Source organism: Rutilus rutilus (genome assembly GCF_951802725.1).
Source record: "Rutilus rutilus genome assembly, chromosome: 19".
Classification (NCBI taxonomy): Eukaryota; Metazoa; Chordata; class Actinopteri; order Cypriniformes; family Leuciscidae; genus Rutilus; species Rutilus rutilus.
In genome coordinates this window covers 20,141,109-20,158,487 of record NC_140232.1, presented here as the reverse complement: position 1 = coordinate 20,158,487, position 17,379 = coordinate 20,141,109, and the positions used below count along the sequence as shown (strand labels likewise).

General features: G+C 39.9%; 2 protein-coding genes across 2 annotated transcripts; both read right to left on the bottom strand.

The window, feature by feature from the left end:
• Nucleotides 1-942: 942 nt before the first annotated feature.
• tuba5 (tubulin alpha 5) lies at nt 943-5,731 on the bottom strand. Its single transcript, XM_084389508.1, has 5 exons — nt 4,990-5,731; nt 3,007-3,229; nt 2,687-2,835; nt 1,646-2,326; nt 943-1,565 (listed from the first exon to the last, which is right to left on the bottom strand). The coding sequence occupies exons 1-5, from the start codon at nt 4,990-4,992 to the stop codon at nt 1,272-1,274; spliced, it is 1,350 nt and encodes a 449-aa protein (XP_084245634.1). The 5' UTR covers nt 4,993-5,731; the 3' UTR covers nt 943-1,271.
• A 559-nt stretch (nt 5,732-6,290) lies between these two features.
• On the bottom strand, nt 6,291-16,999 carry klhl12 (kelch-like family member 12). The gene is made up of 12 exons (XM_084389507.1): nt 16,796-16,999; nt 15,583-15,821; nt 13,589-13,742; nt 11,119-11,336; nt 9,716-9,865; nt 9,437-9,551; nt 9,147-9,253; nt 8,816-9,011; nt 8,301-8,459; nt 7,999-8,097; nt 7,593-7,779; nt 6,291-7,471 (listed from the first exon to the last, which is right to left on the bottom strand). The coding sequence occupies exons 2-12, from the start codon at nt 15,763-15,765 to the stop codon at nt 7,345-7,347; spliced, it is 1,695 nt and encodes a 564-aa protein (XP_084245633.1). The 5' UTR covers nt 15,766-15,821; nt 16,796-16,999; the 3' UTR covers nt 6,291-7,344.
• Between the last annotated feature and the right edge of the window lie 380 nt (nt 17,000-17,379).

The window sequence follows — 17,379 nt, the reverse complement described above, 5'->3', positions numbered from 1 at the left end:
ACCATACATTTATGAAACAGTCGAGTCACTGGCTAAAGCTTGACATCACTAATTCGAAAACAAACAAAAAAAAAAAACATTAAAAGGATTAGTTTTTTTGTTGTTTTTTTTACTCACCCTCAAGCCATCCTAGGTGTTTATGACTTTCTTCTTAGACGAATATAATTGGAGTTATATTAAAAATATCCTGGCTCTTCCATGTTTTATAATGGCAGTGGCTTGCAACCAACAGATTGAAGCTCAAAAACGTGTATCCATCCATCGTAAACAAACTACAAACAGCTTCTGTGGGTTAATAAAGGCCTTCTGAAGCTAAACGATGAGTTAAGAATTTTTTTAATATATTTAACATTACAAATTCTAGCTTCCGGCCAAACCAGGGTTTCTGCAGGTATCTTCAATTTAAATGTAATGCTTTTTAATGCCATTTAAGGCCTTAATTGTCGCAAAATCCATTGAATGACTTTATGCTTTTTAATGCCCAGCGGAAACCCTAATGCGCAACTTACAAAATGTATGACGCCATAAGTAGCGTAGTGCGTCATGGCATAGCGTAAAATATCAGCAGTACGTCGTATTACTCGCATAAATTGCACTTTACACTCAAGTGGAATCCATATGTTCATTTGGCTGGAAGTTAGTCATTTTACTTTAAGAAAAATAATATTTAAAACTTTATAAACTCGTAGTTTTGCTTCAGAAGGCCTTTGTTTACGATGGATACACGTTTTTGAACTTCAATCTGTTGGTTGCAATCCACTGCCATTATAAAACTTAGAAGAGCCAGGATATTTTTTAATATAACCCGATTGGATTCGTCTGAAAGAAGAAAGTCATAAACACTTAGGATGGCTTGAGGGTGAGTAAATCATGGGCTAATTCTCATTTGAAAGTGAATACTCCAAGGGATTCATTCCTTTTTAAGGAAAGAATACACATACATAAATAGACAGGACAATTTATTCTGAAATGGTATTTATCACTTACAGCATATGTGAGAGACAAAAGTCAGCTTACAAAACAGTGTTCACAGACAGAACTGCCTTTAAGCAACTAATTTCTTGTGAAAGAAGACAGAATAGGAGGTATAGAAAACAACAAAACCTGACACAAAAGAACATTTATGTCTCACACATCAGGGCACTGTTCCCTATCATTGGGATTTCATAAGGAAGCTTGTCATTTGAGAGGTAAAATACTGCTTGTAAGTGCTGGAGTAGGCCTAGTTACTCTTCTAACTGTAGGTCTCAGATCAGCCTCTTAAACAGTCTTTAATACTCTTCTCCCTCCTCTTCATCCTCCACAGACTCTGCACCAACCTCCTCGTAATCTTTCTCCAGTGCGGCAAGATCCTCTCTGGCCTCTGAGAACTCTCCCTCTTCCATTCCTTCACCGACATACCAGTGTACGAAGGCACGCTTGGCGTACATCAAATCGAACTTGTGGTCCAGCCGGGCCCAGGCCTCGGCAATAGCCGTGGTGTTGCTCAGCATGCACACAGCTCTCTGTACCTTGGCCAAGTCTCCACCAGGAACCGCTGTAGGTGGCTGGTAATTAATGCCAACCTGTAGAGAAAGAGGACACATTGTTAACTTGACTGAAGTTTGAATTAAGTACACTTAAATGTCTTGTCAATCCTTCCCACCTTGAATCCAGTTGGGCACCAGTCCACAAACTGGATGGAACGTTTGGTCTTAATGTTGGCAATAGCGGCATTGACATCTTTGGGCACGACATCACCACGATAAAGCATACAGCAGGCCATGTACTTCCCATGCCGGGGGTCACACTTCACCATCTGATTAGACGGCTCAAAGCAGGCGGTGGTGATCTCAGACACGGACAGCTGCTCATGGTAAGCCTTCTCAGCAGAGATGATGGGAGAGTATGTGACTAGGGGAAAGTGGATTCTGGGATATGGCACCAAATTGGTCTGGAACTCGGTAAGATCGACGTTCAGGGCGCCATCAAAGCGCAGCGAAGCGGTGATGGAGGACACGATCTGACCGATGAGACGGTTGAGGTTGGTGTAGCTGGGGCGCTCGATGTCAAGATTTCGGCGGCAGATGTCATAGATTGCCTCGTTATCTACCATGAAGGCACAGTCAGAGTGTTCCAGGGTGGTGTGGGTGGTTAGGATGGAGTTATAAGGCTCAACCACAGCGGTGGAGACCTGAGGAGCGGGATAGATAGCAAACTCGAGCTTGGACTTCTTGCCGTAGTCGACCGAGAGACGCTCCATCAGGAGAGACGTGAAACCGGAGCCAGTGCCTCCACCAAAACTGTGGAAAATCAGGAAACCCTGGAGACCGGTGCACTGGTCTGTCTAGATCAGGAGATGGGGGAAAAAAAATTGTCTAAATTACACTTATGTAAAGGGATATGGATTGTTTACTCATTTACCATCATGTTTTTCAAAACTGGCGTGACATTTCCATGATATTTTGTGGAACAAAAAACACAGAAATGTCATTTTGTTTGATAGAAACAAATTTCTTATATTTAACTCTGCAAGCTCATTTCCTGAATTTTTTACATTCAGAATAGCCTTACCAACATCTTATACTCATATCATGTTGTGATACCCAAATGCACTTGTAGAACTTACAGATTGAATGCCTAATATTGGCATTAAGTTAATTAGGCTATATTCAGTGCATCCTTAGTTCTCAATTATAGTTCATACCAGTTTGCGGACGCGCTCCAGCACCATATCAATGATCTCCTTGCCAACAGTGTAATGGCCTCTGGCATAATTATTTGCTGCATCTTCCTTCCCAGAGATGAGCTGCTCTGGATGAAACAGTTGCTTGTAGATTCCAGACCTTACCTCATCTGAAACATAAGATACAGGTCTTTTTGATATCCAGCGCTTAAACTAACTATTTGCAGTCTGGATGTTGGCCAAAAAAGTACACATACATTTCAACATTTCAGGGGTAATAAAAATGGTTTACTACAAGATAGAATTTTTATGATGGTTGATCCCTTTCAATAATCATTTACCAATGACTGAAGGCTCCAGATCCACAAACACAGCTCGTGGCACATGCTTCCCAGCGCCAGTCTCACTGAAGAAAGTGTTGAAGGAGTCATCCCCACGACCAATGGTCTTATCACTCGGCATATTGCCATCAGGCTGGATGCCATGCTCCAGGCAATACAACTCCCAGCATGCATTGCCAATCTGTACTCCGGCCTGGCCCACATGGATGGAGATGCACTCACGCTGCACAAAGAAGAAGAAATTGCTTTAAATGGCTGCCAACCAATAGCTGCCTCCAGGCCCGTGAACCTGGTGACCTCAGTACAAGAAAAAAATACTTTTTTTGCCAGGCAGCTTTTCAATTACAAGTAATTAAAAAAAAAATTCTAATCTCATTTTTAAGACTATAGCCTTTGAGTCAATTAAATGTGGGATATATTGACCTTGAACCTATTGAAGCTGAAACTCCAATTAAAGTCCTAACTTCCTCTTGCAGCTGAACTTGAAACTATAATTAGTTCAATCACTAACTGGGGTTGGAAGGTGAGACTGAATGGTACTAGGGAACCTGGAGAACACCTGAGCCAGATTCCTGCATTTTAGTGAGTGCATAATTCCTTCTTTAGTCTGATATGAAGACCAAAGAATATCCAGTTAACATAATTGCTGAATCTCTTTAAGAAATCATTTAAATTTCATTACCTTAAAGTTCCTACCACCAGTGTTAAAATGATAGTTCAGGAATGTTCCATACCTGTGTGACTTTCTTCAAAATGAGATATTAAAGCGACAGCTTCAGTCATCAGCATTCACTCTATTCATATGTAGAGGGAAAGGAACTCAACTCATTGAAAGGTGACTGACGCAGTCAATTCTTACTCATGTCTCATTTTGTGTTCCATGAAGGAAGAAAAACCCACACAAGTTTGGAACATGCGGACAGAATTCTAATTGCATTAAAGAACAGAAGTCTTAATGCATTTCCTTCCAGGAGAAACTTTGGTATCTCACAGGCACATTTAAATCATAACTTTTTGTGAAGATTACCACATCCCATTTTTCAACTTGTATATATAAAAAAAAAAAAATGGTTGACAGTAGAGCGAACTCCGATCTCTCGCGCTTTATCGTAAAATGGACGACAGGAAGGAGCCGTAACCTGAACTATTGCAAAATAGAGGAAGTAGAAAATAATTATGCGCCAAACATCAAATCAACGACACAAACAAGTAACAGCATTTTTAAAATAACTATCGCTCCAAGAGTAGCTTAAGGGTTACAAGTCTGTATAAGTTGGGAGGGAAACAAGTCAGCAGACTCCCATCCCCCAGCCTCGCGCTCCCCTCTGACCGCGCGCGTGAAAGGCCTCCGCAGTTGGATTCGAGGAATTCCTCATGCGTAGCCTATGAGTTACATATCCCATTCCCAATACGGTTTAATCATACATTCCGATCGGAAAAGATTACATTCATTTTCAAAGGTCGCATACATAATCATGTTTCCTCCCAATAAATATTTCACGTCAAAGGGAAGACACGGAAGAGAAACGACGCTTGTAATCGTTTTATAAAGTTAGTTGATAATGTGACAAAAGTAACTTGAGGCGTCAATGTCTTAAAGGGATAGTTCACTCAAATTAAGTCACCCTCATGTTACTCCAAACTTATATATATAAAAAAAAAAAAAAAAAAAACGCAAGTACTGACGGTTTGAGTCACATCTTTTTAAACGTGAATGCAGACAATCAATCTGCCCAGAATCTCATTGTGTTACACGGAAGAGCGAAAGTCATGGTTTTACAACACATTAGGGTGAATGTTAGAATTTTCACATTTAAGTGAACTGCTCCTTTAACATGCTTCAAATAGAGCCACGTGACTACGAAGTAAAAGTCGGTTTAATACAACGCAAATTAAAAAAATAATTGTGCAAAAGACCACGTTTGACTTTTTATTGTTAAAGCTGTAAAGTATTAATATTTTAATGACTAGAGTCTCACTTACCATTTTGACTTAGTCTTCGTGGATACAAGTTTTTTTTAGAAAACGTTAATGTCTTTCGGTGGGAAAAATCACCAAAAGTCTGTTTTGAGCTCCGTTGAGTGTAGACCAGACGCGTTACGTGTCTTCGCCAACACAGCAATATGGGGCGAAAGGTCCGCGGTTCAGTCTATATACTTGCGTGCGCGCTCACACCGCCCGCTGCAGCTCGCAATTGGCCAGCAAGCAGCATCAACTCCCTCCTCGCCATATGATTGGTGTAACTAAACACGCATTTTAGATTTAAAAATGTTGCAACATTTGTAACCGTTCTCGAGAGCGAAATAGTCAGAATTAGAAATAACAACAAGCCTTTTCCTTTTCCTGAGAATCCTGATAAGAAAACGGGTTATGGGAGAGCTGCTGAATTATTCTTATTTTTTCGTCTTCACGAGAAGTGCAGGTTTCCTTGGAAAGTTCAAATGTCCTCTGAGGTGCAAAAGGTAGCCTATTTCTTTTGTTCCAAAAGCTTTTCTTCACAAAAGTTCTTTAACATTATTAAACAGGGAAACGTTGAAAGCATCGAGAAAGCACTGATGAGTAAAACAAATCTTTAAAATACTTTTTAAGGTTTTGTTTTTTTTAAACAAAATTAAGGTTCTGTGTCTTTTAGTCCATGCGTATCAGCTCGGATGTATTATATACTAGTGCACTCATGAAAGCTAACAAACTTATATCAGATAAACATGTTTAAAGTTTATAGTCTTGCTCATGCAGGGAAAAAGGCCTAAAATATTGATGACTCATCAGGCACTATACAGAATTTTGTCCAATCAGATCTCTAGAATCAGCACATCCCTCCTCCAAATGCCACCTGTAACTAACAAGGATGCATCAAGTGGAGACAGAAATATCATAATTAGAGTTCTGAGCACATGAATGTCTGAGCAGTTTTATTTACAAGTGGGAAACTCAGAATTCTAGATGATACACGAGTTGCGACGTTGGAAAGGAGCGTGCCGATTTGAAACATTGATCTATATACTTTCAAGGGTTTGCATTAAAGGGTACAAAAACAACATTTTAATACCATGTGTGAATATGTGATAGAAATTAATATTTTTAATAATTTTAAATTCAGATGTAGTTATTTGGGTTTATTGTTCAGTATAATTCTTTTTCATAGCTACTTCCGTGTTGTTCCAGACTTGAATGCATGATTTCATAACGAACATACGAGGTTTGAGTTTCCCAGGTGTACTTATTGTCTCAACTTCCTTTTTCAGTAGGAAGTACGTCAGCACAATAAAGAAAACTGCAAATCTAACAATTTAAATGGGTCTTTAAATGTTTCATGAAATAATAGGCAAATCACCAGACAGTAATTGTAATATTTTTGTCATGTTGGCAGAGGGAGTGCAGCTACCATGGCAATATTCAGCAAGCATGGACCAGTGTGACTTGAGATTGATTTCTAGCATCTTCTATTTTAAAATGATCTTACAGGTAAGCTGATGATGTGATACGTTCGTTAAGGGCTTAAGTTTTGTTACATGATAAACAGACTTTTCCTTTATTGTCTTTATCATGGAATCACACTATTAAAACAGCATACCACATCAATGATATACTGCAGAACATCCACCATGCACGTCATCCTTCATTCATATTAATGGGTCAGTTTTCAGTATTTAACAAGACACTTTTCACTGAGAGAGAGCACAGCTAAATTCACCCATGCATTCAGATTCACACTTAAAACACCAGCACACTGGCTTTATGATATCTCGCTGATGGTTCTTCTGTACATGACAGAAAAATCCCTGGTGCATCAGGCACATTGATAAAGGGTCGAGTCAATGAGAAGAGCCCCAGCAACCAGAGATGATGAAGATGACAATGTCATAACGGACTTTACAGACAGGATCAAAACAGATTACGCAAAGCACCTCTGCTGTCGCATCCTGATGAATCTGACAATATTCTCTCCTTCAGGAAGGATTCAGTCACTTGGGCAGTAAGGCATACACATACTTGTCTCTTCTCTGAGACATTTTGACACCAGTAGGTTATTATATTGCACTTTAAAGGACTCAACTGAGTGAATCTCACAAGTAATCAAAGATCACAGAGTTCTGCATGAAGAGAACAAAAACGTGAAACACACATGTTCACTGCATCATAAAGTTAGTGTTTTTCTCCCTCATTAAAAGAAAACAAGGACTGAGATCTCAGATGGCAAAAAACTTAAATCCAAAAAGAGGAAAGAGTCATAAAAAGGCTGGTAATGGGATCTGATGCTCCACTGAGCAGTGGAGCACAGATTCCAGCATCCAGAAGTCATTATAAAGCGCCTCTATGTCCGAATAGTTTCTCTTCTCATTTTTCTCTAAGCACACAAACTCCTGCATCACAGCGTTGTGTTGCCATTGAAGTCACCACTTCCCAGCTGTCAATCACAGGGTCGTAACATTCAATGCTGCTGAGCAGCGAGTTCCCATCATATCTGCAGAAAGAACATAGATGCAATATCAAAGCAAATGATCAAGTCATACATTTATTTTCTGGTAGTAACAACAGTACAAACACATTTGGGAAAGGTTCAATGCAATATATTGACATCTTACCCTGCAATGGCATAGAGGCGGCCCCTTAGGACTGTGGCTCCTACGTAGCAGCGTGGCGTGCTCATATTGGCCACGGTGGTCCAATAGTCTGTGCGGATGTTGTACACTTCTACGGAAGACAGGTGGGCTGTGCCATCAAACCCTCCGACAACATATATGTGATCGTTCAGCAAAGCCACACCAGCCCCTGCAACATAAATATAAGCAGTCACAGTATATAGCAGTAGTCTTCACTGGGGGTTTGCCAATTATTGTTTTTGTAATTTAAGAAAAAAATGCGCAACAGTAGTATATGCAACATGCACTATAGAGAAATGATTCTATTCACAAATAGTTTAGGATCTGTTGTAGAATCTAAAAAAAATATATATATATTTAATGTGTAAAAAGGAGACTGCGAGTGTACCTGAGCGTTTGTTGGCCATGGGAGTGACGCTGGTCCAGTGTCCCGTGTGAGGGTCATACCGCTCTACAGAATTCAGGATGTTCAGACCATCATATCCACCTGAAGCCACAACAAAATGTTTACCAAGTCTGAAAATTTGCATGTCTATCTGAACATGTCTGTGCCAAGCCTTTTGAGTTCCTGCCATTATTGATGCTAGTTAGGAGCAACCGCATTCCTGATTTCTCAGCACAAGAAAACTAGAAGAAACATCCAGACTTCCAGTCATATTCATTTACCTTCAACAACTAATAAAACGCTACCTAAACAGTAAATGAGGCCGCTGGCTACAACAAGTCCTGCTCCCTCTCTGGCAGTCTGCATATCTCCCAGCATGCTCCACTGGTCAATATTAGGGTCATAACGCTCCATGCTGGTGTGACGTCGACTGCCATCGAATCCACCCGCAACATAGATCATATCTGTGAAAGAAGAAAAAACAGTCTAAGCTGACTAGTAAAAAAAAAATAATAACCTTTCAGATTGAAATAATGCTGGTTTGTTCAACCGACTTACAAAAGAAAAGCGCTTCAGGCGATGTAGCCTAAGAAAAGAAAATCATCCTTCTCTACATCCACGGAACCCACATAAACTCACTGAACTTGTTTGGTTGGCAGATTTTGTTTCAGTCTTATGTGACCTGTACTGCTTCATTCAATGCTCACGTACCTGTAAATCTTCATAAACGCAACCCACCTTGACCCAGAATACAGAAGAAACCACTAGAACTCTACGAATGTGTAAGAACAAGCATAATTTCCCTATACAGAATAGGTACCTCCGAGGGTTGTAGCTCCTGCAAGGCCTCTGCGTACATTCATTGTGGCGACAGAGTACCAGACTCCATCTTCATCTGCAGTGTAGTCCAAACACTCAACCGAACTCAACCGCGATCGGCCGTCATACCCACCGATAACGTAAACGCGATCATTCAGGGCGACAGTGGCAACGTAGCGTCGCTTCCTTGCAATGTTCTGGAACATAAAAGATGTTTTAAGAGGAATCTGTTATCGGTCCTTCCTCTGCTAAACAGACATGATGTTTGCTTCAGTGGCCGTTTTGTCCACTGACACCGGGGAAATGTTTTATCAATGTAAAGCATAACTCACAGGAAGAAAGCTCCACTCTCGGGTCTTGGGATCATACTTCTCAACCACGTCTATGGGTGATTGCTGGCTGCCAAATCCTCCGATTACCAACAAAACCTCTTTGGCACCTAAAACCCATTCCAGTGTCAGAAAGTAGTTGTACTAGGCTTCACAAGAAAATCACAAACATGTTAAGACATGCCAAACTGATTCAGCGAAAGAGTGAAATGACAATGAATGATATATTTAGAGGATTAATTAGACTGAAGGATTTCAGGCCTAAATACTGAAAACACACAGAGGCATCAGACCGAGTCTCGCTTGGGTTCGAGGACTCTGCATCTCGCTGCGTAACTCTGGCCGGAGGTGAAACTTCTTTGCTTCGTCCACCAAATCTCGACATGGCAGACTGCAGCGTATCAATGGCTGAAACAGATACAAACACTTAATACAAATGTACAAATATCATGCAGTAACGCACACAAAACAAAAAACACAGGTGGGGACACTGACCCCATGAACATTAAGATCTTTGTAACTGCGGCATCCTTTACATTCATATAGGCAGCGTGTATTTGGCAGAAGCTAACCTCTATGTCAATGACATCTGTGATGTATCGTGGGGTTAGCAGCGGCATGCGCACATACTCCAGTAGATCAGATAGGTATGGCTCTCTTTCTTTTCTGTTGTGCTTCACCCAGTTCAGAACTGCCTCGAATACAGGCTCCTCTGAGTCAACCTACACATGTACAGTAACATGCAGATTTGTTGAGACACAAACTTTATTTGTTGCTTCTAATTTTCATGGTTTAGATCTGACTTCTGCACGATACTATAAATGTAAGTCCAAACGTTGTAATTACACCTTCAGAATTAATGGACCGTGGTGAGAGACAAGAATTTAACAACACAAAAGGTACGTGTTTTTGTCTGAGAGTCCGTGTGTGCATAAAACAAGACAAGAAGGGGGGTTACAGGTCTGCACTTGCGTTTTTACTTGTCTTTATTACACTTTGTTGCTGAAAGTCTCAAAAACACAAAAGAAAGACATTTTAAACTTGCGGAGAAATATGGGACTCCAAACCAGCCTGAACTGGTTCCTACGTGCTATCATAATGTGTTTTTTAATTGCTTGTGCCCTTCAACTGGAATCAGAAATATTGTAATTACAACTTTCAAGCACATAAATGATCAAGCAAAGTCATATTTACAAGATCAAAACTCAAAATTCTAGATGATAAACAAGATAACAAAATATAATATATCTCTAATCTAAGCCCCTTTCACACAGCGCATTGATCCCGGGAAATTTCTGTAAAATTGCTAGTGCCTTCTGTGTGAACGCAAACACGTCCCAGGATTGATGCCGGGATGGGGACCTAGTAACATTGCCGGGATCAGTCCCTGAACGCGCCCTGTGTGAACAAAAGCCAGGACCAATGCCGTAAGGGGTATGTTGTAGTGATGAAGCACGTGCCATCACACGGGCCTTTCTACAACCTGTGCTACAGCATATGGGGAACGAGCCACTCGGCAAACCCAGTGGCGCTACTGAGGAGTATGGATTCGTCTTCGTGTCGAAATGACGAAGAGTTATCAGCAGAACTGACATCTGATAGGAGTTATCACATCCTGACGTCACGTGTCTTTACGGGATGTGTGTGAACACATTTTCACAGATTCCGGAAAATCACTGGCAGTGTGAATGAACCAAAATCAAACGATCGCGGGACAAATCCCGGGACACATTATCTGTGTATTTTCCGGAATCTCAGTGTGAAAGGGGCTAGATAGGGTTAGAGAAATGATCATTCAGATGTAGTAATTTGTTTCCTGTTCACAATATAATTCATTTGTTTCGTTTAGACTACTTCCGTGTTATGTTTCTGACTTGAATGTGTGGCACTGTCGCAATAAGTCAAAGGTACGAGTTTCCCAGGTGCACTTGAAGGCAGGGACTCATTCAGAGTGAAATAGAGCAGACAATCTCACCTGGATCTCATCACACTTGATGAGTTTTTCCACTTCACTCTGACTGAGCAGCATAAACTCTTCCTGTTGCACCACCTCAGCAAAATGCTTTTGTGAGAACAGTTCAGCAGCCTGCATCAAGTCCAGACAGTTGTGCGTTTCTGCAAAGTCTCTGATTCCCAGGCAGTTTGATGGATCCAACTGACTATTAAGAAAATCACAGCAAGCCCTTTTCACACCTGTAAAGAACACACGCGCACACACACACACACACACACACACACACACACACACACACACACAAATAACATCAGACTGGTTTATTTGTGCATTAAATATAGCAGAATAACATCCACTCAACAGGCAAATTGAATAAATTCATCAAGCAGATATAAAGAGGCAAACTCAAAAAAAAAAATTCCCGCACACATATTCAGTTTAATTTGTTGCAGACAAACCTGCTTTAATGATTCAAGAACATTCATTTCTTGTTGGCAATTGGTGTGCTGGGAAACGGGTTTTCGTCTCTAATGCAGATCGCCTGAGGGATCTGGCTAGTTATACTGCTCTTGATGGTGATTTCCAATTCCTTCTGCTCAAAGTAACCCAAAAGCCTAATGCTGCCACCATCATTTTTGACAGCAGGGAGTGTCGGGAGCAGGTGTTACCTGAGTGTCAAGCTACATTTTGTTTGTTCAAAACATTGTTTCAATATCAGGACAAAGAGCTCAACCTTCAAAAGCTTTTAGGTTTTGTCACAGGCCGTTTTTTGTCACAAACTTTCTCAGAAACGTCTTCTAGATTGAGTGATTTCAATAATCTAGTTTGAATAGATTTGTTGGATGCCTGAACAGTTTTCCCCCTTTTTCAGACAACGTACAATTGCTGTGTAGTTTTGACTGTTCACCTGCATGTTCTCCTTTGTGATTTGCTTATCTTTGACTCGTGCATGTTTAACTACACATGACACAACGAGAAATCTGTTTAATATAAAAGCTGTTCTTTTAAAATAACCATTCATTAAAAAATCCTTTAAAAAAAACAATTCACAAAAATATTAAGTAGCACAATTGTTTTCATCATTTGATAATAAGAATAAATATTTGAGCACTACTGTCAAGTTTAAAACCAGGTAAAAGTAACTGCTGATTGGTGTGCATTCTCTTAAAGGTGCAGTAAACGCTTTCTGGCAAACGCTGTTGATATTTGAAATCACGAAAACAAACACGCCCCTACCCAAAAGGATCACACCCCTATCTTGATGCCTCCGCCCACACATTCACATACACGCCATGCAATACAGGCCTGCCGCCCGAGGTATGATGTCATCAATAAGTGAAAGCAATTTGTGTTTTCATGAACATAACACGATAGTCCAAGTAACTAATATATTACAACGGTGACAAGATCAAGGGGTTATAGCGATCAGTAAAATGGGAACCAAAAGAAATAAACATATTAGAAGTGTTCTCACTTTTCGGACACACTTTACACGATGCTTAAAACGGACGGTGGAGGAGGTTTAGACGTACCAGGCTTATAATAATAATAATGAACAAACAAGTAAAGACGACAGACACGAGTATATTCAAGCAATAGACAGCATATCAAAACCAACATTTACTCACGTATCAAGAAGAAATAAAGCAACCTCGGCGTCCGTTTTCAGGCCTTCCCGCTCCTTAAGGTCTCTCCAGCGCTGGAAAGCTTCTCCGATATTAACGCGGGTCCTACCTCTTGCCTGATTGTAACCCAATTTATATTCCCCTGGCCCAGTGACTCCTTATCCTCTTTTGTATATTCTCTGCCATCTCACTCTTTCTATAGTCGTTCTGCTAATGTCTGTGCAGTGAGATCTCTCTCCTCCTCCATCATGAGTATATAAAGCCCTTACTGCTGATTGGCTACAAGTGTGTTTTGATGTTCGGTCCGATCCACTTTCAGCAGCGTTTTTCATAAATTGCTTACTGCACCTTTAAGATACATCTGTTAATGTTTGGTAAAAATGGCCATACGTCCTATGTTTTTCTTTTGTGGAGACAGTGAAGACAGACACAGATTGAATAAAAAAAAACTTCTTACAGATCAATCAAATTCTTCTCTAATCTCTATCTTCAGCAGCAGAGCTGTAATAGCAGGTCTCTGGCAATATTTGCACCCTGATTTCATGCAGGTTTGTACTTGTGTTTGTCTCCTTCATAATTAAGAGTCTCAGTGACTCCTTATCATGCTCAGATCTCAGCAAGCATGCGATGTTAATTTCCTCATAACAGAAAAACAATCAAATCATGCAGAATCTTTTTTTTTTTTACATATCACATGTAAAATCATATACATACCAGGTTAAAAATATGATTATAATGTGTTATACTTCACATATAAAAATGTATAAATGTTGTACATGTAATCAAATCTGAAATGGGTTTGTTAATGTTAGAATCCAATCACAAAGAAACAGCAATGTGAGCTGGGCTGGTTTGTGTATTTGTACCTTTAAGCTGCAGGAGACAGGCAGCGGGCAGCAGCTCTTGAACGTTTTCTACAGTAACCAGCACCGTCTCTGTGTAAACAAAATCCAGCAGGATCTCCATGGTGGACGCTGTGAGGCCCTGAATGTCCACAAAGGACTTCCCTTTTTCCGCAAGCTATGGAGTAACAAGAAAATAGACATATAAAAAAAAAAAAAAAAAGATTTTTCTTTTTACATCCACATTTAAAATCAAAACACAATTTAGACTGTAGATTAAACATGATGCAAGCTTATGGATTTATTCATACTTGGGGTAAAAGCCATCACACGTTTTTCTTCCCTTGTCTTGGCAAAAAACTGACCAATAAGAAATAAGCCAGCTTTCCAGAACCAGCATTTCAGATTGTGAGTACAAAATAAAAGCTACAGCAGGAACAAATGACCGAAACAAAAAAAAGTGACAAGTGCAGCAAATGCATAATATTTCTACCCTATCACCACAGCTGTAATATTATCATAATAGAGTGCTTCAAGGATGGCGCATTTTTGTAGGCAAAAACCGGAAGTGCGTTAGCATTTTTGCACTTCCCGTTCCATTGTCCTTAAGTCAATGGGTTTTTTTTAATGGGTTTTTGGATAAATGCCTGAAATAAGGTGTTTGGTGAACACAAGCTCAAAATATTTTCATATTTTATTCTATTACTTTAAACTTGACTTTTACGTGTTTTAAAAAAAGGTGGTTGCTAACAAGTGGTTGAATGGGACTACAGAGGCTGTAGTCAGCCGAACAGGTAACCTCATCTACTCACTAGTCCACTTTTACAGCCTCATTGTGTTTAAATGTGTGCCCTTGCAAACTATTTTAACTCAAACTTTCAGGAATAGTTTTTTTCTTAATTAAGACTGAAAGAGTTGTTGGAAGCCTAATGGTGGTGACGTTAAAGGAACATGCTACCGTTTTTTTAAATAGGGGTTATTCACTGTCTCCCCTACATTTAGATAGGTGGGCAAATATCTCTGCGCCCAAGCCTGTGCTTCACCCCAATATAGTCCCAAATCAATATCTGCCTAGGAAATCGCCTAGTCTTAATCTGCATTGCTATTTGTACTTGTGAATATGCAGGCCACAAGTAGTAATCCGTTTTTTTCTTTTTTATCACTTTCACTCACAACATGCTATCCAGCAACAAAGGATTTCATTCATTATGCTATGCTAAGCTAGCGGCGGCGCTGCCAGACTAAGACAAAGCATGCACTGAGACAAAAATGCATTTGCCCACTTATCTAAATGTAGGGGAGACGGTGAATAACCCCTATTTAAAAAAACGGTGGCGTGTTCCTTTAAAGCCACGAGACCTTGGTGTAGTTAGTTTATAGCCTACGTTTAGCTTTTGACTTCTGATGATTGTATTTAGGCTTCAAAATTCATGAATGTGATGTTCATTTGTGAAGATTATCATGATGAACAAAATGTGTAAGAATCATACATTTTTGTTGGAGCTTAAGTTCTGCAATAAATCAACAGCCAATGGAAAAATCTTAGGGTTTTTTGTTGAGGGACCCAGGGTGACGCTAACTTCCAGGCTGGCCTACAAAAAACATCATTACTATCATCTGTATATTATATATCCCTATATTATGCTATATAACTATTTTTCTTACATTGTACAACATTGTCATAATCAGTTTGCATCTAGCTTGAATGCATGTGTCGTGTTCACTCTAGTAACACTGAACCAGCTTCAACATATCTGAGAATATTAAGAGACCGCCTGCACCTCCTAATGTGAAGGAGCAGAATTGCACCAAAGTGTTTTTTTCTGTTTTTACATATGTGCCAATTTTATTGATATGGATTAGTAGAGAGGACAGGAAATTTTGAAGCATTTCTGCTAACTGCCATGTCAGGACCCCAATGGAGTGTATTTTAATACAACGGACAGACAGCTCCAGTTAAGACCACAGTGATTTCTGTAACTCGAGTGATGAGTGTGAATATAGAGGGTGTTTGTTACCTCACTGGTGAACATGGCACAGAAATAATCACTGCAAGCTGCCAACACAATGCGGTGGGCCGGGAAATCTGTGCCCTCCACCCTCAGAGTGATGTCACACAGCGTGTTACTCTTTCTTAGGGCGTTCATGGCATTCAAAATGGACTTGGCGTGCGAATTGGTCATGATGTCCTTGGGCGCCATGACGACAGGGGGTGGGGTGGAGTGGCAAAGCCTCAGGCACTGCAGGATGATGATTTCTGCAGGACACACCAATCAGTGACCAGTCTAAAACAACACAGCTGATCCCAAATACACACATAATCCAAACTTGTATTACTTTCTTTCTTCTGTGGCACATAAAGGAAGATATTTTGAAGAATGTTGGTAACCAAACAGTTTTGGTTCCCACTAACTTTCGTTGTATGGACAATGGTTTGATTACCAACATTCTTCACAATGTCTTATTTCAAGATAAATAGAAGAAAGTTTGGAAAGGCATAGGGGTTTGGATGGGAAGATATGAGGGTGAGTAAATTATGACAGAATTATAATTATTGGGTGGCCTATAAAATAGACCATTTGTGTCAATTTTTGTATCTGTGTATGATGCTGCCTTCACGTACTATCGGAAAATTCCTACTTCCCACTTCTGAAGTCGTGATTACGAGCTCGTCGCATTCAAATTTTGACTTGAGTGGGCGTTAATGTCCAATTTTTTAACAAGGAAACTAGTATTTACGATAATTCCGATAGCACGTAAAGGCAGCATTAGCTGAGAAATATGCAGCTGTATTTTGACATTTGTTGAGAAGGTTACATTTAAAAAGGATTAACGTTAACCAAAAATATGTGTGTCTCAAAAGAAGCAGTGTCTCAATGAAACGGCTCACTACGCATCCTTTAGGATACATTAATATTTTCAGCAGCATCTTAGAAATAAAGGGGCATTCTGAAACATAACGATACAACCATGTAAATATATAAACAATGAAATATTTTAGAAAAGGTCTAACGTTAGCTGTAGGCTGAGGGACATTACGCCTGTGTAACAACAGACGGAAAACAGGAATCTTTTCTTCGTATTTAGTATTTTCCTAGTAAAACTTCATCTGAAAGTGTTGGTGTAAATCAGGTGAGAGTTTAAGTTTCACAGAAGTGATATGAGGCTACATGCTAAGGCTAACTAAAAACGGATGCTAACCCACACATAAACATCTTTATGTGAACTCACAGCGTACAGCTGATCCACAGCAGAACAGAAACGGAACAGGACTGGATGACAGCACACGGCGGTCTATTTGGACATCTGCTGGCACCCCTAACAGGGAGACCCTCGCAGGTGTGAATTGAATCAATTTTACTCCAGCAATGAAAAGAACAGCGCTCACGTGTGCGCGCATCCCCAGCAAAACACTGCGACGTCACCAGCGCGCGTGCGCTTTCAGCGGCTCTGCGCACTATTAATTGTGCTCGCGCGTTTCGTAATGCCATCTCAAATCGCTACACATTCTGACCTTCATTTGATAACTTAATTTAAAAAACAACAACATAATTTTATGATAAAACGTTGTAAATTGCAGTTTGGACTACAAACTGAACAGCTCTCTCTATATAATTATTTTAAGTGAAAAGTAGTCATAAAATATGTTGACAAACCATATATTTTGCTATATGATGGCTAATGGTGATTTGTAGTTCAAGTTGGGCTTAAATGACACTGGTGCTAGGTTTGGGTAAGTATGTGAGTATTTTCATTAAGAAAATAGGAAATAGATTACAATAGAAAATTAATTTATCCTTTTAGTGTTGTTATTG